This window comes from Vidua macroura, chromosome 1, assembly GCF_024509145.1.
Source record: "Vidua macroura isolate BioBank_ID:100142 chromosome 1, ASM2450914v1, whole genome shotgun sequence".
Classification (NCBI taxonomy): domain Eukaryota; kingdom Metazoa; phylum Chordata; class Aves; order Passeriformes; family Viduidae; genus Vidua; species Vidua macroura.
In genome coordinates, this window is record NC_071571.1 from 132,065,425 (window position 1) to 132,089,117 (window position 23,693).

The 23,693-nt window shown below is 44.5% G+C and overlaps 3 protein-coding genes and 1 non-coding gene across 5 annotated transcripts in view; 2 read left to right on the plus strand and 2 right to left on the minus strand.

Annotated features, from left to right (window-relative positions):
• Window positions 1-799, plus strand: part of MATN2 (matrilin 2) — a 61,335-nt gene extending 60,536 nt beyond the window's left edge. For both annotated transcript variants that reach the window (XM_053991498.1, XM_053991489.1), the window contains one exon: window positions 467-799. In XM_053991498.1, the coding sequence (XP_053847473.1) occupies window positions 467-519 (53 nt within the window). In that variant the 3' untranslated portion in view covers window positions 520-799. The remainder of the gene's footprint in view (window positions 1-466) is intronic.
• A 1,417-nt stretch (window positions 800-2,216) lies between these two features.
• On the minus strand, window positions 2,217-6,069 carry RPL30 (ribosomal protein L30). The gene is made up of 5 exons (XM_053991559.1): window positions 5,973-6,069; window positions 5,834-5,884; window positions 4,811-4,956; window positions 3,592-3,722; window positions 2,217-2,385 (listed from the first exon to the last, which is right to left on the minus strand). The coding sequence occupies exons 2-5, from the start codon at window positions 5,852-5,854 to the stop codon at window positions 2,336-2,338; spliced, it is 348 nt and encodes a 115-aa protein (XP_053847534.1). The 5' UTR covers window positions 5,855-5,884; window positions 5,973-6,069; the 3' UTR covers window positions 2,217-2,335.
• On the minus strand, window positions 2,594-2,728 carry LOC128820354 (small nucleolar RNA SNORA72). The gene has a single exon (XR_008440883.1). It is a non-coding gene; the product is annotated as a small nucleolar RNA SNORA72 (small nucleolar RNA).
• A 10,937-nt stretch (window positions 6,070-17,006) lies between the features above and the next one.
• ERICH5 (glutamate rich 5) lies at window positions 17,007-22,611 on the plus strand. The gene is made up of 4 exons (XM_053980808.1): window positions 17,007-17,418; window positions 19,645-20,064; window positions 22,047-22,160; window positions 22,586-22,611. Exons 1-4 carry the CDS (start codon window positions 17,391-17,393, stop codon window positions 22,609-22,611), a joined length of 588 nt encoding a protein of 195 aa, XP_053836783.1. The 5' UTR covers window positions 17,007-17,390.
• The last annotated feature ends 1,082 nt before the right edge of the window (window positions 22,612-23,693 follow it).

Here is a 23,693-nt window from a genome sequence, read left to right on the forward strand (position 1 = left end):
TGTGAACTGTCTGGGAAGCACTGTCACAACTGTGGACAGAACATATCATAAGGAGCAGACATTCTTACTGGGGTCTCAGAGCCCCATAGTTCTATAATCTATTGTTAGTTACGTGCAGTTTTCCATATGATTAAGTAAAACATTTTTTAAACAGCATTAACTAGATAAATATTTACCCTCCCTTTAAAATAGAGAAAAGCAATCCATTTTTAGAACCAGCCTTTTTAATAAGCTACTGTCTGAACTCCATGACAAGGTATGCCTGTTAAGGAATGGGGCTTCACACAGCGTTCTCAAGTCAGCTGATCAAATCAGAACAAGAAAATACAGGGGAATATTGTATGAGACACTACTGGGAGTCAAAGAGGAGAAAAAACAGAATGTTTATGGACCATAGCAATCAGGTAGCTGACTTTTTATATTAATGCATCCTATCAGTAGCTCTCTTTCCTTAACTGTTATCTACTGGAAGAAATGACAAAGAGAATGGAAGACTTGGAAAACAGACTAAAATACTGATCAGAATTTTAAGTGTATGCTACACTGTATATTTATACATACAAACTTGTCAGAGCTGTTTTCTTAAACTGTTTCAAAGTAAAATAACATCTTTGTGTCTGAAGTTGAAAAGAATATCTGGATCCTTGCATTTACATGCCATGTGTTTGCATTGATTGCAGATAAGAAATGTTGGAAAGTTTATATAAACAATTTAGTAAGTGGCAGAAATTCTAATCAAGCAGAACAACTGAAATAAGCTATGCAAAATAATAAAATGCTGTTATTTTTTGAAATGAAACCTCTATGTTTTAAAGTGTTTTTAGGGTATGAATTTATTTGACTTGCTTTTCCGTATTTCCTTCCTTCACCCCTAGTAATTTAAGCACAGTTTGTGTGTATATATATAGTTCTATGTATAGACATACACAGAACAAGTGAGACAGCATTCACAGCCATGGGCTTGACTTGGATTCTTACAAGAAGAGTTACTACTGGAATCAGTAGGAAGTAAATATATAGTTACACATTTGTGTTTAAACTGTGATGGAATTAAATTATCAAAGTGGGAAGTCCGCTGGATTATCAGGGCATCACAACTTGAAGTTTCAAAAAATTTTCCTTATCGTGTCCAGACTACCCAACTTCTCCCTGCTGTCCTTCGGTCAGTATTCACTGACTCTCTAACTTTCCCGAATGCAAATATATTAATTCTGAAAGTATTACTTGGTCAATTCATCTAGCTGCACACCTGTTAAATACTAAAACACAAACAAAACCAGCAAACTGCTTCTATTCTGGCCACCTGAAGTGTTTTCCCTTGACTGCAACTCATCCAGATTTGTGGTTTAATAGGTAAATACACCAGCACTTCCTCCTTTGCTCTGACACACCTCAGAGTTTGCCTCGTCTCCAAATGGAAACACCAAACTTCGTTCACTTTATAACAGAAGTAGTTGCAGTAAAACTTAAGTGATTAAGTGATCTCAGACAAGCTGGTGAATGTGCATGGACATAAAACAGCAAGCTCTGAAAGATACCTTGTGCTTTGGCATACTTTAGAATTCTGCAAGGTTACAGGTACATTCTGATTTTCATTAGGTGTTTGCTTGTACCATGTCAGAAAATCACTAGCACCTCAATTAACAATCCCTAGTAATAAGGAACATCCTGCAGTCATGGTCTCAAACAAAACAGGCACAAATCTCTAAGATACTGACATTCTCAGCAATTGTGACTTGAGAACACCAGCTCATCTGTCTCCAGTATCTTCAGAAAACTAAAAAAAAAAAGGTTACTGATTTAAAAACAACTTTGTGAAGTTAACTGGTATCTTACTGAAAGTGTATGTTACGCATCTAGAAGCTATATCGGGTTTGTCCTTTTACAGGTATGTACTCTTAGAAGGCAAAGACAAAGGGACTAATGCACATTAGTACTGGATTCACTTGGTAAGAACAGTGTGAAATACTTCATGTAAATCTTTAGGGCTCCCCACCAACATCCCAAATTTGCTACTGTCCCTTACATTATGCCTGTATTTGTGTTAGCACTCCAAAAGCAAACACTAAGGAAGCCCCAGCCTGCTGGGATTTGGCACCATACTTGCCATGATCAAGCCTTCCTTCACTTACCTCTTAAGATCCACAATGCCAACGGAAAGAAAGGCAAATTTTGCCATGTGAAGGTTATTTCTAACAGAACAAGAAGCACAGCAGTGGTAATGAATCTTCATTTATATAGTTTGTTCCCTAAAACCAACAAAGGTATAATACAAATTTTTCTTTAAAAGAGATCTGTAACCAGTTTTATTGTAGAAATAACACCTCTACAGCATTTACTTCTCACTGGTTTGTTCTGGCATGCTTCTAATGATGTCAGAGTCACCTGTAAAACAAAAATGTATTGTTACAAGAGGACCCACAGGAAGATGATTTTTAGGAATAAAACTAAGAAAAAAAAACCCCACCCATAAAATCACCACTGTGATTCTAGATAGTCTGCTTAGGAAAAAAACCAAATAATTTTGGTAATATTGGTAAGAATACCTGTAACTGTTTTTCTTATCCAAATACAGTATTTACAGTAATTATGCACCTGTCACCAGCATTTACAAAGCCAGGACTAAAACAACAATCTAGTCCTGGAGGACACAATGCATAGTTTTACTATAGCGAATGTCTAGCCTCCCCTGATCACAGAAATATCAGGACAGCGAGAATATTCGCATTGGCAGCTGCAGAGCATTAGGACTGACTTGCCGCCCCCACCCCACCCAAAACTAACCTGAAAGTGACATTTGGAAAATTAAGTTTACAGCTACTATTTGAATACAAGCAAGCTAAATAAAGTTTCCTGAAGCAGTAGGAAATTCAAATCTTTGTGACTTGGGGAACAGTTGGTGAAAGTTATTAGAGAAATCATTAAACATATGTGTATGCATTCTGGTCAACAAACAGAACACGGGATTGATTCTTCGCTTAAAACATTCTGGGAAGTCACCTACTTAGCATTCTATATAAGGAATCTGAGCAACTCTCTGGGTCAAAGACTGTTACCAAACCATAGTAATTACATACAAACAGTTTTAAAATGAAGTGTTGAATGTAATTTTCATTCCCTTGATGAATATCCACCTACCTATTGATTATTTTTCTATATATTATTCTGGGAAGTAGGACAAGTCACAATTCTTTGTCTCAGATTAAAAACAGTCCAACAGGGCTGTTGTAAACAGTATGTTGTGCAAGCTCATGTCCTAGCTGATGGGTTCAAAAACAGGTCCCATATAGTCCCAGACACTGAAACCTCCCTACAGACTGACAAGCAGACAAAATGCTCACAGGGCTCAGCATTAACAGTTATGTGCAAGAGAAGCAGAAGTCCTTCCAGGTTCTAAGAACCTAGGACTCACAAAAGAAGAACAGGATCCTGGTCAGAGAAAATTTTAAGTGTTAAACCTGACAGAAAAAGGCAGTGAGTAAAGTGTGTCATCACTCCTGCTCATTCCTTGCTCAGTGCTGCTACTCACAGGAGAAGGGAGGATCCACAGACTCCTCCTCATTTGGCCCCCATACTGCAGGAGGGAATTACCTGGGTCAATGATGGCCAGTGTGCACACTCTGTAGTATTTTCCACATGCTGTGCCCAACTCAATGTTGTTCCCACTATAATGATGGACACCAGTCTTGGCAAGCATAGCGTAGTACTCAATCTCTGATTTTCTGAAATCCAAAAATTGGGTGTTATCAGGACCACAAACAATTCTGACCAACTGCAATACAGAGAGAGCAGCTTTAACTCCTACCACACTTAAACCTTAAGACCCTTAACTTTTCGGTCCCACCCAGAGAAACGCAGCTGTTTCTTGTGAGGCAGCATCATTCCACACTTGTGGCTCAGGAACCTTTACTGAGATGTCTGCTGAAGGTTTGTAAAAACAAACCCTTGAGGCTGCTCCTACACAGGCTCATTTCTACATGGCAGAAGAATTCGGCACTCGCAGACCTCTGAAAGGCCTTTTTTATGTGCCAAAGTGCATAAACTAAGAGAGTTAATGTTGATGGCCAGTGGTATCCAGATGCTGAACAGAGACAGTTGTTGCAGCTGAGAAAAGAACTGTGTATTTTAATTTAAAACAGAAAGTCCATCTATGCTGCCCTCTCTTCTAACTTCATCTAGGAGAGTCTAGAAGTCAATACTGTTTCCTAAGCATTTTCAGATCCCCACTCATATTGGGGATTGCTGCCCACTGCAACAGTCCTGCTATTTCTCAAGTATCTAATTACTGGGTTTTGCATTTACATTTTCTTGAGCCTGTCAATATCCCTCAACAACAAAAAGGGCCCAGGTATTTAATGAGGAAAACATCAAGATATTAGTACAAATTACATTCTCAAAAAAGCAGTTTCACTGCCCAGGACCCCAAATTTATAACAAACTTTGGCAAATTTTGTGTGCTTCAAATACTTTAAATCTTTTATCAGTTTTCCTAGCTATAAAATTATTTTCCAATACACTAATTTGGAAAAACATAGGAATTCAGTCCCATTACACTCTTAGTGTGAAAAGCTTCCAGTACTTTCTCTAGTGCAAACTCCTTGAATTAGAAAGCCAGAAAAACACCAGGAAGCATATCAGCACTTCTAGACTTTAAATCATTACACAGCAAACTACCAAACAAATTTCAGAGCACTCTAGAACATGCCAGCAAAGCCCTCTGTATGAAGTCTCTGGAGCAATCAGCATGAAGCACACACCACCTTTGTACAAAGAACCCATCTCAGAATTGTTTTCTCCCACATCTGCTTACCTCAAAGCAGGACAGTTGTTGGCGAGGATGACCAACTTGGCTTTGCCCTGACGAATCATTTTCAGGGTCTGTTTGTACCCAAGCACATATTTGCCACTTTTCATAACCAGCTGAAGCCTGGAGTTGATGGACTCCAGAGACTTTTTCTGAAAAAGATGTAGAAAAGCATTATTGTGTTACTTCATACTTTTCAAAACAATGGAGAAGACAATAGAAAAACTTCAAATATATGCATTTTTCATAATCTCCCTATAATCTGAAACATGGACTAGGAAGGCCAGTCAGTTACCTGAGTATAAGAAAGCCTATGAACCGGGGCATAGCTGATACTGTGCTTTCACAAGTTCAGAAAGTTCTTCTTAGCCCCACATCTCTCAATAGGAAAATACATCTCAAAGCACCGTTGCTGCTAGCTACATAGATCAGCGACATCTGCGTGTATCTGACAACCTCTGGTCAAGCTCAGCTAGTCAAGGCCAAGTACACACCACTTCTGCCTTGCAAATCTAAGCCAGGTTTAGAGTCTGTCTCTCCCCAGGGCGCACACTGACAACATTACATGGGGCAGCAGAAAGAAGTAACTCTGCGCGATATCGAACTGATATTACAACAGGGCAGCGTGATGCTCATAACAACAGGTTAGGCGCATTTGACCAAGAAACCCGGATCTGTCAGAGCCACTCTAAGAGAAAGGCCAGAACATGGCAGGAAAAGAAAAACATGAAGTCCACCCGCACCAGGACCTCGGCACCACCTCTCCCTTCCTGCAGCCATCTCAGGAGCTCTGCAAGCACCCCGGGACATAGCACGGCAGGGATCGGAGGACACCGAGCGCAGCGGGAGGCGGCCGAGGGGCGCGGCCAGCGTCAGGAGGGCACGGTCCGAGCTCTGAGGACCGCGCCCAGGGCCCCCCAGCACCCCCGGCCGCCAACCCAGGCCACGCCGGGGTCCCCCCGCCGCACCACGGCGCTGCCCGGACGCTCCGCCACCACGTGCGCCCGGCGCGGCCCCGCTCTCACTCACCGTCTTCTTCGCGGCCACCATGTTGCTGCCTCACGCGGGGTCGGGCGGTACCTGGAACACAGGGGGATGGAGGGGAGCGGTCAGAACCCGGCAGCAGCGCCCGCAGCGGCCCCCGCGCCCCCGGCCCGGCCCCGCTCACCGCAGATGCGCCGCCAAGATGGCCGGGCCGCCAGAAAGGAGCGAGCTCCCAGCAAGCACCGCGCGAAGCCCGCGGCGGCTCTCGCGAGACCCGCGCGCACCCCACCCCGCCCCACGGCTGCCAACGCGCCCGAACCACGGCGGCGGCCCCGGGCGGGGCGGGGCCTTGCCCGGCGTGGGCGGAGCCACACCGGACGGGGGCGGGTCATGAGCCCATGTGGGCGGAGCCTGGCTGAACGAGGGACGGGGCCCGGCGGCGTGTGGGCGGGGCTTGGGGGCGGGGCTTGGGCGAGGGGCGGGCCCGGCTGCGGGGCTGGCTCCGTCGGGGTGCCGCCTCCGCCCTTTCCATCCCCGCTGCTTCCCCCGTTCCGCGCAGGGGCTTTGGGCACACGCTGCACATCAGAACCTCGCGGGAGGCTTCAGGTGCTGATGCGGCAAGAACCGTAGGGGCCTGAGCCTCCCATCGTGGAATCACGGAATGGCCTGGATTGCTAGGCACCTTGAAGCAGACCTAGTTCCAGCCTCGCTGCCATGCCATCTTCTGCTAGACCAGGTTGCTCAGAGCCCCACTCCACCTGGCCTTGAATACCTCACAGGGTTGGGGGGCATCTATAGCACTTGTACCAGTGTCTTCACCACCCTCACAGTAAAGGGCTTCTTCCCAATATCTAATGTAAACCTACTCTCTGTTTGAAGCCATTCGCCTTTCCCCTGTCACTAGCAGTACATGCTCTTGTAAAAAAAAGTCTCTGTCCATCTTTCCTGTGGGTTCCCTTCAGATACTGGAAGGCCACAATCAGGCCATCCCAGCCTTATCTTTTCCAGACTGAACAATCCCAATTCTCTCAGCCTTTCCTCCTAGCTCCACCCCTCTAATCATCTTGATGGCTTCCCCTGGACTCGGTCTGGCTGGTCTATGTCCTTCCTGTGCTGGGGACTCCAGAGCTGAGCACTTCAGGTGGGGTGTCACCAGGACGGTGTCCCTGGGACTGTCACTTCTGACACAGAGCTGATGGGGAAAACTACGGGATGGAGAAAATAAATCTCTTGGGCACCGCGAGGCAGCAGCACAGGGGACACGTGGTGGTCTGCCCGTGTCCCCGCTGTCTGCACAGTGCACCCCGCCTCGCTAAAGCAGCAGCGCCCGCTCTCTGTCCTGCACGGCAGCCCCTGGCAGGCCTCAGCTCCGCATGACTGGCCTGTCCCGACGGGATACAGCCCCGGGACGGGGCCGAGCCCGAGCAGACAGGTTTTTTGCACGAAACCAGCCACTGAGCTTGGGAATAGACTTGGGCCGGACTCTGCCTGTTAGCAGGTTCAGCTTTGGGCGCCCTCAGTGCAGCTCCCGGGTTTGCCGGGGCGATGGCTCTGCACTGCCACCAGCCGTGCAGTGCCCTTAGCCCGTCCCCAAGCTGCTCAGTCCCTGGCTGTGCCGGAGGGACAGTGCAGGGAAACTTCCTCCTGCCCCCCGTGCACTCTGGAAACCAACAGCTTGAAAACGACCTCTCTGAGCACACACGCACGGCATTGTCTGGGACCAGGGCCGCGACATGAGACTCCCATTTTCAGGCCGAGGACATTTGTTCTCGATCCCACAGTGCTGTCCATCCTAGAAGAAGCACCCCGGGCTGGCGCCGGGAGGAGCAGAGAGCAGCAGCAGCTCAGCTGGTGCCTGCAGGGATGAGCAGTGTGGATGTTCTGCGTGTGAGTTTCAGAGATTGCCTGTGACATCCATCCCCCTCGAGGATGCTCAGGGATCCAGCCACAGGACATAGTCTGTAAAGGGATAGAAATGGTGTGCTGGTGTGACTTTATTCCCTTAAGACACTGCACCAAAAAGGCATCCCAGCGTGCACGATTCTTATGAAATTACAGAGCTAGCATAGGAGCTTTGCTAGACTCTCCCAAGGTAGCACAAGCATGGGAAAGTGTTGGGCTTGTTGGCCTTAGGAAGTGTGATGCATTTATCGATATGGAATATGGAGCAACAAACTAAAAAGCCAAGACAAAACATGTTGCATTCAGTTACTCTAGTATGCTTGTAATATTATATTAATAGCTATTATTTCAAGTAAGGGAAATAATTTATAGCAATATACTGCTATGCCCTTCTCCTGGTATGACTACCTCCATGGTAATTTTTTCTGATGTATGATCACAGACCTAACCAAAATATTTCCAACAGGATAACCTTCTCAGTGACAGGCAGCTTTTGGCCAAAATGCAAACCATCATCCCAATCATGTTTTCCTGAGTAACAACCTTGGGTTTTGACAGATCAGTTTAAGCATCTAAATTAATATCTAAAGTAACACTGAGATAAAGGTATCTTGGAAAAAATGTTACCAAACTTAAGTGTTAAGTGGAACTGAAATATCACAAGTGAAACTCTGACATTGGTCCATCTCTAAAGGTAAAGTTCTCTGGGAATAATGTCACTGTTAAGCACATAAATGATACATGTAGTATATAAATAATAATATAAAAATGGTACATTTTGATGTGTCTCTATAGTCCAATATTTTTTATTGAAAAAAAAATTCTATCCCTTTACAGAGTATGATTAAATCAATTTTGAAGTATACTTGAAACTTTTCTTTGGCAACTGAAAAGTAAACTCCATTCTATGTCTCTTTCTCCTCCTGCTCCTCTTTTTGTCCTTGTCCCAGCCCTCAGGTGCATTGCTGTTTTTCCCCATCAAACTGTGACTTTTCTTTTCACTCTTTGTACTTTTACTCGGTTGGTTATGATCGGGTGAAACATTCATCTTTCGTTCTTGTTGAAATTACTGGCAAGGGAGTAATGGCTCAGTGGGCCTTGTAAAGTGCTCCATGCCATTCCATTGGACTATTCCAGGTTTTATGTCACCTTGCAAGATGTGGGAGCCATGCATGGCTCCGGGAGAGGGAGCTGTTTCCAAGGATGCCCTTGGAGCCTCTGCTCACATTAGGAGAGAACAACTTTCCTTAGCCATTTATAAAACTAGTTCTTTCTAGTAATGTGCTTTTTAAAAATCTCTGCATTTCCAAAGGAACTTTCTGATAGACACTTTTGGCATTGGACCCCAAATTCTGTCCCTAAATCTAGGTGGAATAAGGATTGGGTTGGGGATGATGGGAATACAGGTAGAAATGGGCACTATTGTCTCTCAGCCCCCAAATCTCCCTTCTGTGAAGGCCTCTCCTGGGAGTCCATGGCCCATAAAATGTCCTTTATAAAGACAAAGGGCCAGTCCAAATCAGATGAAAATTACACTAGAAGAAAGAAAAGGCTATGGCCCCACTAAAATTCCTTAAACAATATTATACAGCCACTGTTTTGTTAAAAACAGCAGCTGGAAGTGCATGGGCCTTCACAGCAGCTGTTTGAGCATTAAGGAATGGGGGAAGACACATCAGGCACTCAGGCACCCTCAGGGATCTCAAGTTCCCCTCCGCAACAAGGCTGTGCTACAGCAGAAATAGAGAAAAGGCAGGGAAGCAGCAGACAGTGTCTCTATCTCCAAGAAACAAGTCTCCAGGTGGAGCAACCCAGGGAGCAGCTGGCAGCCTCAGGAAAAGCAGTAGCAGTGCTACTTCTCCCAGCACCAACAGCAGGCACTGTGGTCTCATCCAGCCCCCCTGCCTGCCCCACTGTGCTGAGCCAGGGAGGTCAGCTCCTTCTCAGGCTGAGCCAGGTGTTACTCTGGCTCTGGGGCTCTGCGGGCTGGGGCTCAGTTTGGCAGTGGAGATGAGCGTGCAGGGAATGCAGAGTACTTGGGGAAAGCAGGACCACTCCTCACCCTGGCATAACTCTGTGCTTGCCTGATGAGAAGGCAGGAGCAGGGTTTCTAAAAGAGAGGGAGAATTTAATCCAGAGAGCAGTGGTCTTGAAGTTCTTTCACCACTTTTCCCCACTAAAATGCTGACAAGGTTGTGTAAGAAAGCACCAGTTAGAGCTATGAAGAGGTAGAAGAGTGAGAGCACTACGAGAAAAGTCAGTGGTGGAACACTGACCTATCCCAAAAATTAGAAAGCAACTTCACTTTGGGTGAATGAAACCAACTCAGTGTATCTAAAAAAGAAAAGTCAGGGTGATGCCTTGTTGGGATTAATTAAAAACAGAGGCCAGACAAAATTAAGGGTATAAAAAGCAGTTATATTTATTGAAGGGCTTTCAGGTACATTTAGGGCAGACAGGACCCCCCCCCAGGGGCTACACCCAAAAAATGGACAACTGGTCACAGGTTTTCATACTTTTACAAGTTTGGTCCATTTGTATATTAGAGGTTAATCTTCCAATTACAGCTTCAGGTAATGAAGCTTCAGGTAATGAAGTCATTTACCCCAAGTTTGCTCCCCCCACAACTCACTTTTGTTTAATATTTCTTGGGGCCTGAGACAGATTCCCAGGCCTAGAGAGGAATTGTTTTGTCTGACCAAAATGGGAAGACAGTAGCTGACACTCTATATGGAGTCTAGAATTATACACTAAAGAATTGCAGGATTACGAATATATGAAAAATATAAAAGCTAAAATCCTAAAGCATCAATGGAATCTCCTGCAGCAGCACTGACACCAATACCAGTGTATCAGCAAACAAGCCGTGGTGGCAGGGTTACACATACCTGGGGACAGATAAGCAAGTTCAGGGAGCTGGCCAGGATCACCTGTGGGGTCTCTTGCAGCAGTTTGGCTGCAAGGAATCAGCACTGGACATAGTGCATATGTGGGTTCATCCAAGCAGTATGCCTTTCTGCAGAGAATCCCAAAGCAACTTCTTCTCTGTCTTATAGAGCCCCAAGCACTGCACAAATGCAGTGGTAATAATATCATCAGTTTTTCTCATTACTCATTGGAAAATCCAGTGAGCAGTAAAATGAGGTACTAAGAAAACAGGTATGTATGCTAATTATGTGTGCTGTTGTAGACAGTGTACAGTTAACTGAGAGAAAAGGTTGGAAAGAAGAGAAGAATGAGAAAAAAATCATTCTGAAGTCTGAAAAATGAGCAGTACATGGGCACCCTATGGTACAGTCTGGGATGGATCATTCTGTTAAATTCTCTGAACTTCTGAGGTCTTTATAAAGCTGAAGTGGCAGCACTGCTGATCCTCAGAGAAAGTGGGGATCACTCTGGCAGCCAGGGATGCAGAGGAACATCTGAAGCTGTATCCCTGTTTAGCTCCTTCCCCTGAGTGTCAGTAGGCATTGTGTAGAACTCAGCACTTGCTCCTTGTCAGAGGTGCCAGGTGCCTGAGATGGTAACAGGTCACCAGGAAAGCTCCAGTAAATGTGTGGTGTGACTGGGGGGATTTCAAATTGTAACCTCTGCTAAAGCCAGCCCTTCAGGTGCCACAGGTCACATGCTAACCCTGAATGATGAGATTCAATTCAAAAAAGAAGACTGATCTTCTGACAAGCTAGGTTTATGTCGGAGTCCAGAACATCTCTTTGGCTGCTCTGGATGCCTCAAGACCCTGGCAGGGTGCTCAGGGATCTTGGCAACAAGTCAAAAAACACCTGTGGCTTCGATTTTAGCCCATGGGAGAGGCTGCCAACCTTGTATGAGGAATTACAAGCCAAAAGGGATCAAGTAGTGTAATAAGGGAATTGGTACAGGGTGAAAAAAAAGTAGAATTTTGGGGGTTTTAGAATGTACTTCAGGGATAGAAGATGGAGGAATCTGGGCGTGCCCTAACCTTTTCTTCCTTCTTCTTGTCCTCCATGTCTCGGTGTGATGGTGACACTTTTCTATTGATCTAGGATAGGGACACACTGTCCAACATAGATTTTAGGTATTGGTGCGGGAACTGTAAACGTGGTACACGTAATTTTGGGTATATAATGTGGGAGACACCTGGGGCTCGCAGCAGACTGCCATGGCTTCTGTACTAGCCGGACCTTGGCAGGTCACAGAGAAAATCTTCTAGATAAGAAGAAATAACAGCCTTGAAAACTCAGCTTCACAGCTTCAAGACCTCTTCTTTGGCTGCCAGGCTAGGGAAAAAGGACTTTCACACTTTTGGGGTCTTGCCAACCCGACCCCGACAGGTTTATATCTTTATTTTACCAATATGAACAGAACATACTTTTTTAATAGGATGAAAATATGCAAAAAAAACCAGTCCTGCTTTGATTTATAGTCTGGTCAAATTTCTGCACAATTACACAACAATGTTGCATGAACACCTGCAGCCATTATTCTCTAGTTTTGCACATCAGGGCTATTAAAAGTGACAGATTGTGTTCTCTGATAGTCATTGCAGTTACGGCAAATGCAAACATGTTCATCTGATTTTCACAGGGTTGTGCACTGAACAACTGTATTGTCAGGCAGACAAATGCAGCTCTTTGTTTCAGATTACTGGGAATTTAGAATCCCAGTAAGGCACAGGTTCACTAGATCTGAATTAAAACCTTTCTTCAGCCACCCTTGAAGCAGCTTTACTATGAGAAAGGAAGGAAAGAAAGAAAGGAGTTGTAGAGGAAAATGGGTTGAGTGCAGAAAGGTTATCTCATTAGGGAACAGGGAAAACTCTGAGGTTAAATACTGTCTGTTGTGAATACCTGGATATATGCAGACCTGAACAGATTTTTCAGCCAGTAAAAGCATGCTAAGAAGTATGTGTATATGTACATACATAAATATATACATACATTTTTATACCTATATGTGTAACCAGCTTAAATCCAGTGCCAGTACAATGGGAAACTGCATTTTCTAAGGGCCAAATTGTGCAGAAATCTAAAGATTTCTAAAGACAGTAATCATTTTGATGAGAAAATCTTCAGATTGCCTCCTTTCCAGGAAATTACAAGGCATGTACTAGGAGCTAAGTTTCAAGGTTGTTGCTATCCCAGGCCAAACAAAAATAGCTGTTTCAGAAGGCAGCTCTCTGCAGTTCATAAATCAGCATTACAGAACAGCCTTCAATGGACCTACAAATATTTGGATCATGAAACATTTGGCCTGAATTACTTGACAAAATAAACAATCTAGAATATTTTATTGCTTGTTTAGGTACTGGTCGTTCTGTACCCAAAGAGCTGAGAAAAGAAGTAATCAAAAAGAAAACTCTTGATTAACATAATGTTTTGAAAAATCATTTTGATTTGGAAAGTCACGGGATTTGGGACTATCAGAAAATAGATATAAATTTAATTGCTGTAGTAGGAAAAATATCTAAAATACTCAGAAATCTTAACAGCTAGTGAGCTCTGGAATGAGTGCAACAAATTTGCTCATATAGTACTGGCCTGGAGAACTTAAAAATTATCAGGGCCTTAGAGAAATCTTCATGGAGTTTGCTTTTGGAAGTGTATTGCTGATTGTGTATAAGAGGTCAAAGGTTGCTTTACCTCTGGATATGCAGCTATCCCTGAATACTCATAGTTTACATTTAATTTTAATTTCCCAATTTGTATTCCTGAATAAAAGAAATAGTTCAATATAATTGTTTAGTTTATTTGCTCTTAAAGGTTTGGGGGTGTTTTTTTAGCTACTTTGGTACTGCCTTCAGTTGGGGCAGTACCAGGGTGGTTTGGATTAGAGGCAGAGAGTCTGTGGAGAGGTGCCCTGCCAAGGGGAAGGGATGGAAAACCTACCAAGGATTTTCATCTGCCAACATCATGCTGCAGCCACTGTATCATTTGCATGAATTTCTTCGGGACTCTGTACAAGGTCTGTACAAGCCTGTGCTCCCAGAAGGTAGGACAGTGGCAGAGAGGCAGTGTGTAGTTATCCCGGAGAGATGTGTTTGTGCTGAGTGCTCTGCAGAGGGCACACGTTGTCCAGGGCTGGCCTGGCTGTGGCAATCCAGCCAAAATGCTGAGGTGAAGCCCTGTCCCGGCGTGGCCCTGCCTGTGTCCAGCTCCAGCACTGGCTCTGTTATGTCCAGTCTTCCTGCTCAAAAGATGCAACTTCTCCTTCACGCAGGAAGAGGGAAGACCATGACATTGTTAATTAGCGTTTGTTGGAGTTACCTGCCAAATGGCCCTTGGGTTCTCATTTCTAGTTCTGTGTCCTATCCAAGGCCTGTTTAAAGAACATGGAGAACAGAACACCCCCGGTGAGCCTTGCTGCCAATACACGCTGACTCGTGCTCCCTCTCTCTGGCCTTGTAAACCTTGAATTCCTTTCTCTGCTGTATCAGTAAGCTGGATGGTAGGTGCACTCTGCACAGCTCACCCTTTGGTTACAACAGGCTGGGAAGCAGGTACAAAGCTCCGCAGACGAGAGAATGAACTGAATGTAGCCTTCCTTTTTTTATTTTCTTCAGTGTTTGATGTTTCCAAGTGTTTAATGAGTCTGTCCTGGTGGCCCATCCTCCTTACTTTGTTCTGTGAAAGATCACAGAAGAAAGGTGGGATATCAAGTATGTTTCCTGGCATGTCAGGCTTCCTCAGTTCATGTCAGTACTCCTTCACAGTCACAGACACTTCTGTTTCCTACTTGTGGCAGCAGAGCAGCGGGATGCCTGGGTGTCTTCACCTGTGCTGTACAGGAAATCCTGTAGTGTAGGGAACTGACCTCGCTCCCACTGCAGCAGTCAGGATTTCACACCAGCAGCATGAATGTCAAATATTTCTGAAATTAATTTTTAAGTTTCTAAGCCCTTTGTTGCACTTCTGCTTTTGTTGTCGCAGAGCAACACGTTTTGCTAATCCTAAAGTTACCAGCATTTCAGTGTCTAGTGTTGCATAGTAATCTTATATATAGCCACATAGAAATCTATAGAGCCTACAGTGGATTTTTTTCTGTTGTTTTTTTAAAAGCATCCTGAAAATGAATTCAAATTGAGGAAGCAGAAACTATTGCGGAAATTATTGGAGTTATTGCTACTGCTCTACCTTGGCTATGGAACATCACAAACCCTGGACAAATGTACAAATACAATGATTTGTCTGAATAAATTTCTGGGTGGACAAAACAAGTTCATTTGGAAGAACACGTGATTAGTCTAAATTTGACAAAATCAAATTATGTCTTGGGTGCAATAAATACATTATCTGCTTATGCAAGCAGATGTGTGGCAAAGATTCTTCATTCTTACTCTGGGAAGTTTTTAGGCCACCTCAGCTTTCCTGGACATCTGTTGATTTGCCTATATGCAAATATAAAATATTATCTTTATTTTACCTTTCAGGCCGATGGTAAGGATGTTACAGGTGGCCGCTGAACCCAGAGGACTCTGTGGATTCCTTTTTGCCTCCAAGTTGCTGAGACCCCAGGGGTCTGTCCCCACTCAGTCCCACGGGTGCAGCTGTTCCTGTGTGCAGGGAGGGCTGGCAGCGGGGCTGCGGCTCCTGTGTGTGTACGAGCACAACCCCGGGATGCCCAAACCATACACAGTCTGTGCAGATCACCCAGCCCTGCTGCTCCTCTCCCCGGGTCCGGTCTGGGGTTCCCTACAGACACCCCACACCCTCAGTCTCAGGTTCACAAGCTCAGCCACATTCACGGACCGCCAAACATCGGCGTGGCCTCCAGGTCCGTCTAATACCCCTGCCCAGACCTGGACCCTCTTTCCCGGGCTACGGGTCTCCTCTACTCGATGCTATCGTGGCTCAAAGCTTGCTAGCGAGGTTTACGAGCACACCCCAGGATTAAACTCTGGGGCACACGGACCTGCAGTCCCTTCCCGCCTGCTGCCACTCACACCTTGTGGCACCCTGACCCAGCGCAGAAATCCGCCCCGGGGCAGGTGGCCAGGGCTGAGCGGCGGGGGAGGCTCCATCGCCGGGGCCGCCCCCCCGGCTCCGCAGGTCGGTGCTGCCCGGTGGCCGCGCCAGCCTCGCCTCGCCTCGCCTCGCCGCGCTCCGACCCGACCCGACCCGACCCGGCCGTCGGGAGCGGCCGCAGAGCCCGCCGGCCCCGCCATGGGCTGCTCCAGCAGCGCCCGCAGCCGCCCCCAGGAGCCGCCGCCGCTGCCGGGTGAGCGGGGCGGGGGGAGCCGGGCGGGAGCTGCCCGCAGAGCTCTTTGGGGATGCGGGGCCGCGCTGCTCTCAGGGTGGTCCTATCCCGTCCCGTCCCGTTGCGTTTCTGTTTCCCGTCGGTTTCGCTTTTCCCACAGAAACCCCGCGAGGCCAGAAGCCCGTCGGGTTTGCTTCAGTTTTTTATTCTGCCCGCGCAGCGGAGGGAGCTGCGCCCCATGAGTGATGGCTTCGAAACTGGTGGTTCTCGTGAATGAATGCCTAAGTCCCTTCCACTCCGCTCCGCAGGTTTTTTTTGTTTGTTTAATTTCCAGACACGTCCTGCTGTTGGTCTTTTTGTGTAGTACCTTGCCAGTCTAGTGGCCTTTCTTTCCTTCTTTAAAAGAATAATAAACTAGCAATATTTGACCCCACTATCCTTCCTTTCTCTAACAAAATCCACCTCGACATAGTGTGCAGTATCGGCAGTGTTCCTGTGGCTTTAATTGGCTCAAGTCACAGCAGACTAATTTTGTGAGCAAGGTGTATTTGCAGGATGTGCCATAAGAATATCCTTGCTATTCAGTAGAAGTAAAACAAAACTTTGTTTCCATATTCATTATATTTAGCTCTTTGCTCCAATGAAGGTTTGGAAACACTTCTGTAAGAATCTGAATGCTGAAGTTACAGGAATTGACCTCTCCAGAAAGATACATCTCGAAGGCAGATCCAAAAAAGTTGTTTGCCTTTCATTTTACAGCATTTCTTTCCTATATTCTTGAGTTATGATCTGTTGTTGTTACTCTGCCTGCAGCATCCATGGTTTTTGCATGGGTTTATATTCTGTGTGTTGTCTTGTGGTGCTGTGGCTTGTGACTGCAGAGAGGAGAACAGGTTGTGGGCTGAGCGTTGTCTATGCCACTACAGAGCCAGCACACATCTCCTGAAAGTATCAGGAGAAACCTCTTTATGCTGTACCTGCTGTCTCGGTCACCTGGTCAATGTACCAATTCCTCTGCCTTTCCATCCTCCTTCACAGGAACACTGAAGGGCTCAAAGAAACAGCAGAAGTAATTTATTCTGCTTATTTTAATTATTCTGTATAAAAGCATGTTCATGGCAGGGTAGGTCATGAAATGTACTAAATACATACACTAATATCATGGCAAGGATGAAGTGCAGTTTTTAATTATAGCTGAAAGATCTGCATTAATTTGGCAATTACTAACCAGATATGTTAACAATTTGCTAATTTACTTTAATAAGAAAAGATAATTTGAAAAAAAAACTTCTCTGAATAAGTTAATAGAGGAAAATGTATTTAATTTTCTTCCATTGATGTGTAGCTCACAAAACTTTGAGGCTTTTCCAAAAGGAAAGAAGGCAAAGAGCAAATACTGTAGCCATGGCTCACATACATTCACTGTGTTTTTCTTTGTTTCTCCAGCTAAAATAGTCTACAGCAGAGAAAAAAAAATTAAAAATAAAGCAAAACTAGAAGGAATCCTAGGAATGCTGACTGCCGCATGATGTTAATTTTTCTCAGGGATAAAGGTATTGAACAGATTACTGAGAGGATTTATTTTTTCCATATTAGAGAATTCTTTGCATTTCAGATAAGAGCACATGAATGCTTCCAGGGTTTCCAGTGGTGCAGATATGGCAGTATTTTATAATCCAATTTGTATAAAATATTTTGATGTAGAGAGGGCTAGCTCGAAGTTGCAGGGCTGATGCTTATAGGAGCATCATAGGAGATTCTTAGTAATAACACATTTGAATTGTTTCTTTTACTGCTAACATGAATTAAAACTCTATATAACATGCGAATTTTCACAGCTTATTTGTTTCTGTCTGTAGGCTTTAAATGATCTCTCTCCATCTGGCACTGAGCAAGGTGAAAGTGTGAAAAGTGTCTAAAGGGACAAAAAATAAAAATGTGAAAACATCAAATTTCTGGTCTCTGAGCATACATTGCTGTTTTAATCACTGCTTAGAGTAGCTTAAGTTTAACATTCACTCACTACTATTCTGATTTGGTATCTGTTTTACCTTGAGCTTCATTTTAGGAAAAGGAGTGCTTGTAAGACAGGGTGTCATAGAGATCTAGAGAGCAATCAGGGAAATATATTTGCTGTTTCTCATAATGCAAGAACTGCCACTTGATGAAATGACCAGCAGCAGGCTTAAAACAAGCCAAGGTGTGTTTTACAGGGGATGTAAGTGGGCTGCAACCCTCATGACCATTGGATATAGTGGAGACTGAGTATAAACAGATTGAAAAGGGGCTTGAACAGGTTGACAGAGGAATTCCACTGACAGATTGACACTCAGCCCCATGAGCTGGGGCCCTCTGCCCTTTCCCCTGCCCCTTGGCAACTGTCAGAGGCAGGGTCTTGCCCTGGGGGGGGTCTGTTGTCAGAGACCAGTAGCTGAGTTTACCTCCTGTTGTTAGAGTTGCATTATAAATTGCCATTCCTCTGTGGATTTGGAGGGGTTGGTTGCAACTTGGATGGTTTAACAGTTCCTGGGACAAATGAGATTTTATCTGTCTCATAGTCGAAGTTGCCTTCTGTCTGTCTCAACAGTCCAGATTCTCAGTTCTTGCTCTTCTTCTGGCTTAGCCATCCTTCCCTGGGTCTGTAGGCACATGCTGACAAGGTGACACTTGTTGGGGAGCTGTTTTGTTTGAATGTCTCAAAAGAACTGTAAACTTACTTTAAGGGCAGCAGTATTCAACCAGATGTTTTAAAAGCAGGTTTTTTTTCCTGTTCATCTATGTCTATATGAACATGTATAGATGTATTCATCTGTGAACAGTAACATATGGTTCTGCTTACTGGCTTTGACACTGCAATCATAATTTTCTCAGAAAATACAGTTTTTCCAGTTTTGTAATTATTATATAAACAGATTTCATGCTTGAATTACCAGGGGTTTCATCCTGACATTCTTTAGGAAAAGGTTAAGTAAAAGATCCTGTCAAACTGAATTTCGTTAGAATGTTAGTAAGTCAGTCTGATAGGTAGGTATAGCTCATTTTGAGTCTTCTGCTTTTATCCTTAAATACCTGTCAAAGTAATTTTGTGAGTTCTTTATTCATAATATTTTTCTGCCAAAACCCATTGCTTTACTAGCCAATAAGTTGATGAAAGATGAAAGAAGTGGAAGTTTAAATTAGTTTAGGCTTCCTGTTGTTGATTTTTTTTTTTTTTTTTTTTTTTTTTTGTTAGTGGTAGCTTAGTACTGAAAAAGACAGACAAAGTGGTTTTTGTTTTAAGAAGTAAGCACTGCTCATCCTCTCGGTTCTCAGGGGTTTTATTCAGTCCACCTGAAGGTACTGCCAGAACTTCTCACACGCAACCCAGGACAGCAGCTCCCTCACACTCCCCACACTGCTGCTGTGCTTGGTTTGGGGCAGGAAAAGGTGTCCTTGCAGTGTCCCATCCCTAGCAAACCACCTGCACACTGCAGATTCAAAAGGGAAAATGTAATAGAACATTGACTTGCAAACAAGTCTGCTCTCTTCATGTAAAAATGTATTACATGCATCAAATGAAAACTTATTTTTAATGTAAGAGCAGCATCATCCTCTACTGGATATGTGTGGATATGTGCAGCAGACCTATGAGGGAGTATTTTCCCTAGCCAGGAGGGAGCTCTTTGACAGGTAGTGCTTGTGTGGTTCACTGTGGGTTTAGTTGTCATCCAGCTTATGTGCCCATTCACCAATTATCTGTAATTCCCTTTTTCCTTTCCTTGCCCTACTGTAACTAAAAGCATCCTCAGGTGCAAACACCCTGACTGCAGATGACCATGGACCTGTGGCTGACCAAACACAGTTGGAGCCAGCAGAGCGTGTGAGCCTTGCCTCTGAGGAGCCCAACCCAGGCGAGTGGCTGCCAGGAGAGGAGACTTCAGCCACAATCCTGAACGTGGAGGGGAAGACAGAGTCGGTCAGTAAAAGGGAGGAGCCAGAGGGCACCGAGCCCCTGCCTGCAGGAGAGGAGGAGAGCTCTGAGCTGCCCTCTGTGTGGCGAGAGGAGAGCAGGGGGCCTTCACCTCCAGCACCAGGAGAAGATGCTGGGGCACCATCTCCAGAACCAGCAGAGGACAGTGGGCTGGTAGAGGGCAGTGACAGCTCTGTAGTGGAAGTCGTCGAGAAAGTACATATTACTGAAGAGGACCACCTCATTGAGGGTAATATTTGTGCTTTCATAAATTCAGGAGACAAAAATTTGCCTCCAGGGACTTCTGTGTGGGTCCTTTTGGCTTTAATAAGAGCCTCAAATGAGCTTCTGGAGTCAGAATTTGGTCAAGGGAGCCTGTATGATGTGAGGCGTAGAAGAATGTGGCTGGGGAAGCCTCAGATTTACAAGTCCAAGCTGTAATAAATTTAATCAGCATTCTCACCTCTGCTATTTCATTTCATGTCCTTTTTGTTCTTAGCAGGTAAAATGTCCCACCATACCCCTCATTTAAAACATTGTGTCTCTTGGTAGCTCAGACACATTCTTTAATATTTGCACAGCCCAAAGGCTCAATTACTTAGTCACATGTACTAATTATAAACCAGCTGACCTTGCACACATAAAGCTGAATGTAGACGAAAAAGATCTCTTTGATGCACACTTGGCATCTCCATTGTGTCCTGGAAGCATGCCTAAAAGACAAGCAGAATAGAAGTAGTAGTGGAGAGACATAGGGCTGTCTTTGCACCAATGCTTGGAGATGACTGGGTGGGGAGAGACGGGCTGTGTGAGGAAGCAGTGGTGACTGAGGTGACAGGGATTTCCATGTGCTGTGGAGGGACCTTCAGCAGGAGGTGTGCTCCTTCCTGGAAATTGCAGGCTATGCTCTCCTTTGGGTTAGTGCCCAGAGGACATGGACTGCGCATGCAGAAGATGAACACTTCACAGGAGGAATCAAATTTCTCCTAAAAGGTACAAAGTAGCTCAGTAAGGAATCAGATGCATTCCTGGGGTAGCTCTTCTTCAGGGAATAAGCAGGTGAAGCACATGAGGAGTATTTCTCTGCAAGGAGACATCCTCACTCCACTTTGGCCTTGAAGAACTGCAGAAGGACTGATCCATGTGAAGTCCAGAGCCAGTTACTGGAGACTGCCACTGCCACTACTCCCGTGGCTTTGTGCTGCTTGGCTCTGAACTGGCTCTGTGAATCTCATTCTTTGCTCATCCTTTATAGCTGAGCATGGTTGTTGGATTGCTTCGTCCTCTCCTGTGTCTCTTCATGAATTAATTTTGTCCTCTACATAATAATCTATCCTTTGGAATAAAGCCTTGTTTTATGTAAGCAGTAAATGACAGGTTGCTCACCTGTTAAATATACATCCTGCCCAGCTGCAAACTCCAATTTCTTTATTCACAATTTCTAAGCCTCAGGGCAGTGCCAGAGGCAGAGCAGCACACCCTGGACCTTGTGCTGTCACTTCTCATCAGTGGAAACATGTTTACAGTTGTCTGTCTGAAGATGAGTTGTGAGGCTTTTAGCACCAAGTGATGTGTGCAGGGCGAGTGAATGAAGCTTTTGGGGAAAAGAGTTTTGCTCCTATTATTTCCAAGGTAGAAGTAATACCTTAACTTGAGTGCATTCTCTTCCCAGAGACATCTGATGAAGAAGGGATTTTCTATTTTTATGCTATGGTACAAAAGCATTTGTTTTGCTTTCCCTTTGTGCTTCCATAGCTATGGGAGGAAATGAGTTAGGCAGCAGCTTCCCTGGGAAAGCAGGGTTTCAGCCAGACTTGCATGTTACCATGTTTTCTATTTCTGGGTGGTTGGTTTTTTTTTTTTGGTTTTTTTTTTTTTTTTGGTTTTTTTTTTTTTTTTTTTGGTTTTTTTTTTTTGTGTTTTTTTTTTCCAATTGCAAATAAAACTGCACATCTATGAAATAAAATACAGGAAAAATAATTTGAGCAGAAATAGTACTCATGATTTCCTTTGGATACAGCATCAAGGGGATTTTCTGAAAGCACTAGGAGAATTTCATGGGCATAAGACAACCATATAGCTGGATGATGAAAAGTGTTTGTTTTCCTGTTTGTTCTCTCTGGGTTCATTCAGGGGGTACCTTGATAACAGGCATTGGAGAGCTTACAAAGCAAAAAAGGTGCTTTTTTTTTTAGTGGATCCTAATTTGATCTCCATGGTTACCATTCCCAGGTGAGACGGGAGAACAGGTGGAAACTGAGCTGCTCAGTGAGACAGTAGGTGAAGGGCCTGAAACAAAAGAAGAAACAGGAGAAGCTGTGGATAGTGCAGCAGCGACAGAGATAGGTATGTTGACAGAGGAGGGAAGGACCACATAGGTTATTGTTTAAGAGACAGCAAAAACTGTCCTGTCCTTATTGAGCATATCTTGTTATTCCCCTGTAGGCATACAGCTGCTTTCTGCATTTTTACACAAGAGGGTCAAAAATACTTTACAGTAAAAGACATTTTTGGAAGCAATCAATTGGAAGTCATGCTTTTTACATGGGTCATCTCTATAGAATATACAAGCCTTATCAGTGATAACTTTTCCCTCTTTGGGAAGAATGATAGACTGTAACATGCAGTCTTGGAAAATAAAAAACCTTTGTTAAAGTCATGACTCTGCTCATTATTATTTGCAGGCTTGTCTTTGTAAGCTAAGCCTTAATACTGCTTTGTGATTTCCATTCTACGCCAGTCATTTTAGATCCCCTTGTTCTCCCTATTAGCTGAAATCAGCAGTATGGTGCTGTGATGAAAGCACATTACACAGCATATTCGGTCACATGGTGGGAAGGAAAAGTCACAGGCCAAATAAAATTCCTCTGGAAAACTGTCACACCAGTGAAGAGAAAAAAATCAAGGGGACAAGATTATCCCTCTGGCAGACTTTGAGATTATGGTCAAAATTCTGTCACCACAGTCTTGCTACAAAAGTTATTTCTTCTTCTTCCTCCACATTCACTAAGAACCTCACACTTGAGTCTATCATGTAAAGGTGTTCACATGCCCCAGAAGGCAGAATTAGAATCACAGAATTATTTAGGTTGGAAAATACCATTGAATCCAACTGTTAACTCAGTGCTGCCAGGTCCATCACTAAATCTTGTCCCTAAGTGCTGCATCCACACGTTTTTTGAACACCTCCAGGGATGGTGATTCCACCACCACAGGTTACCCTATGGTATTGCTGGAATGTGGAAATGGATGAGCAGGCAATGCAGACAGCTCCCCCTTTCCCCCAGCAAATGTTATTGCAATAGCTGGATTCACCTTCTCCCTCTCCCCTCCATACTAATCACTGGTGTCCTTAGTCACGCTCAAAATCTCTCTGGGCTAGCAAGTATTTCTGTAATTCAGAAGAGAACAGCTTCAGCAGAAAGACTGGCAGATACCTTACACCAGTGTCTTTCATGACTTCCAAAGGAACCCCTTACACCTGGGGTGAGCAGTCTTTGGTTCCTTCCCACTGCCAGTATGTCACAGCCTTAGGGCAAGCCAGCGTGTTGCACCGCTGCTTATGCTTCTGCCAGAGGGCTAAGAGAAATGATTTTCAGCACAAGCACTGTAGTCTGTAAGACAAGTAGGGTGGTGGTCAAGCAGTTTGGCCAAGGCTTATGTGCCTTTATGACCCAAGTAAAATTAGATCAGCAGTGATAAAAAAAATTGCTCACCTCCCTTTAATTTTCATGTTTGACAGTTGCTCATCTTTACAGATTGTTACTTTTTAAGCTAGCCTATGAAGAGAAGCAGTTCTTGGCGATTGACAACTCTTCTTTTGCAGGATCTTTAAATTTATGCCAGATAGCTTTGCCTATGAAGTCAAAACAAGTTTAA

Excerpts from the sequence above, each read along its gene's own strand:
- RPL30 (XM_053991559.1), bottom strand. The coding sequence starts at position 5,854 with ATGGTGGCCGCGAAGAAGACG. Across the intron at positions 3,723-4,810 it reads AACAACTGTCCTGCTTTGAG|AAAATCAGAGATTGAGTACT; the intron begins GTAAGCAGATGT and ends TTTGGATTTCAG. Across the intron at positions 2,386-3,591 it reads ACTGGCCATCATTGACCCAG|GTGACTCTGACATCATTAGA; the intron begins GTAATTCCCTCC and ends TTTGTTTTACAG.
- ERICH5 (XM_053980808.1), top strand. The coding sequence starts at position 17,391 with ATGATGTTAATTTTTCTCAGGGATAAAG. Across the intron at positions 17,419-19,644 it reads AATTTTTCTCAGGGATAAAG|CATCCTCAGGTGCAAACACC; the intron begins GTATTGAACAGA and ends TGTAACTAAAAG. Across the intron at positions 20,065-22,046 it reads AGAGGACCACCTCATTGAGG|GTGAGACGGGAGAACAGGTG; the intron begins GTAATATTTGTG and ends TACCATTCCCAG.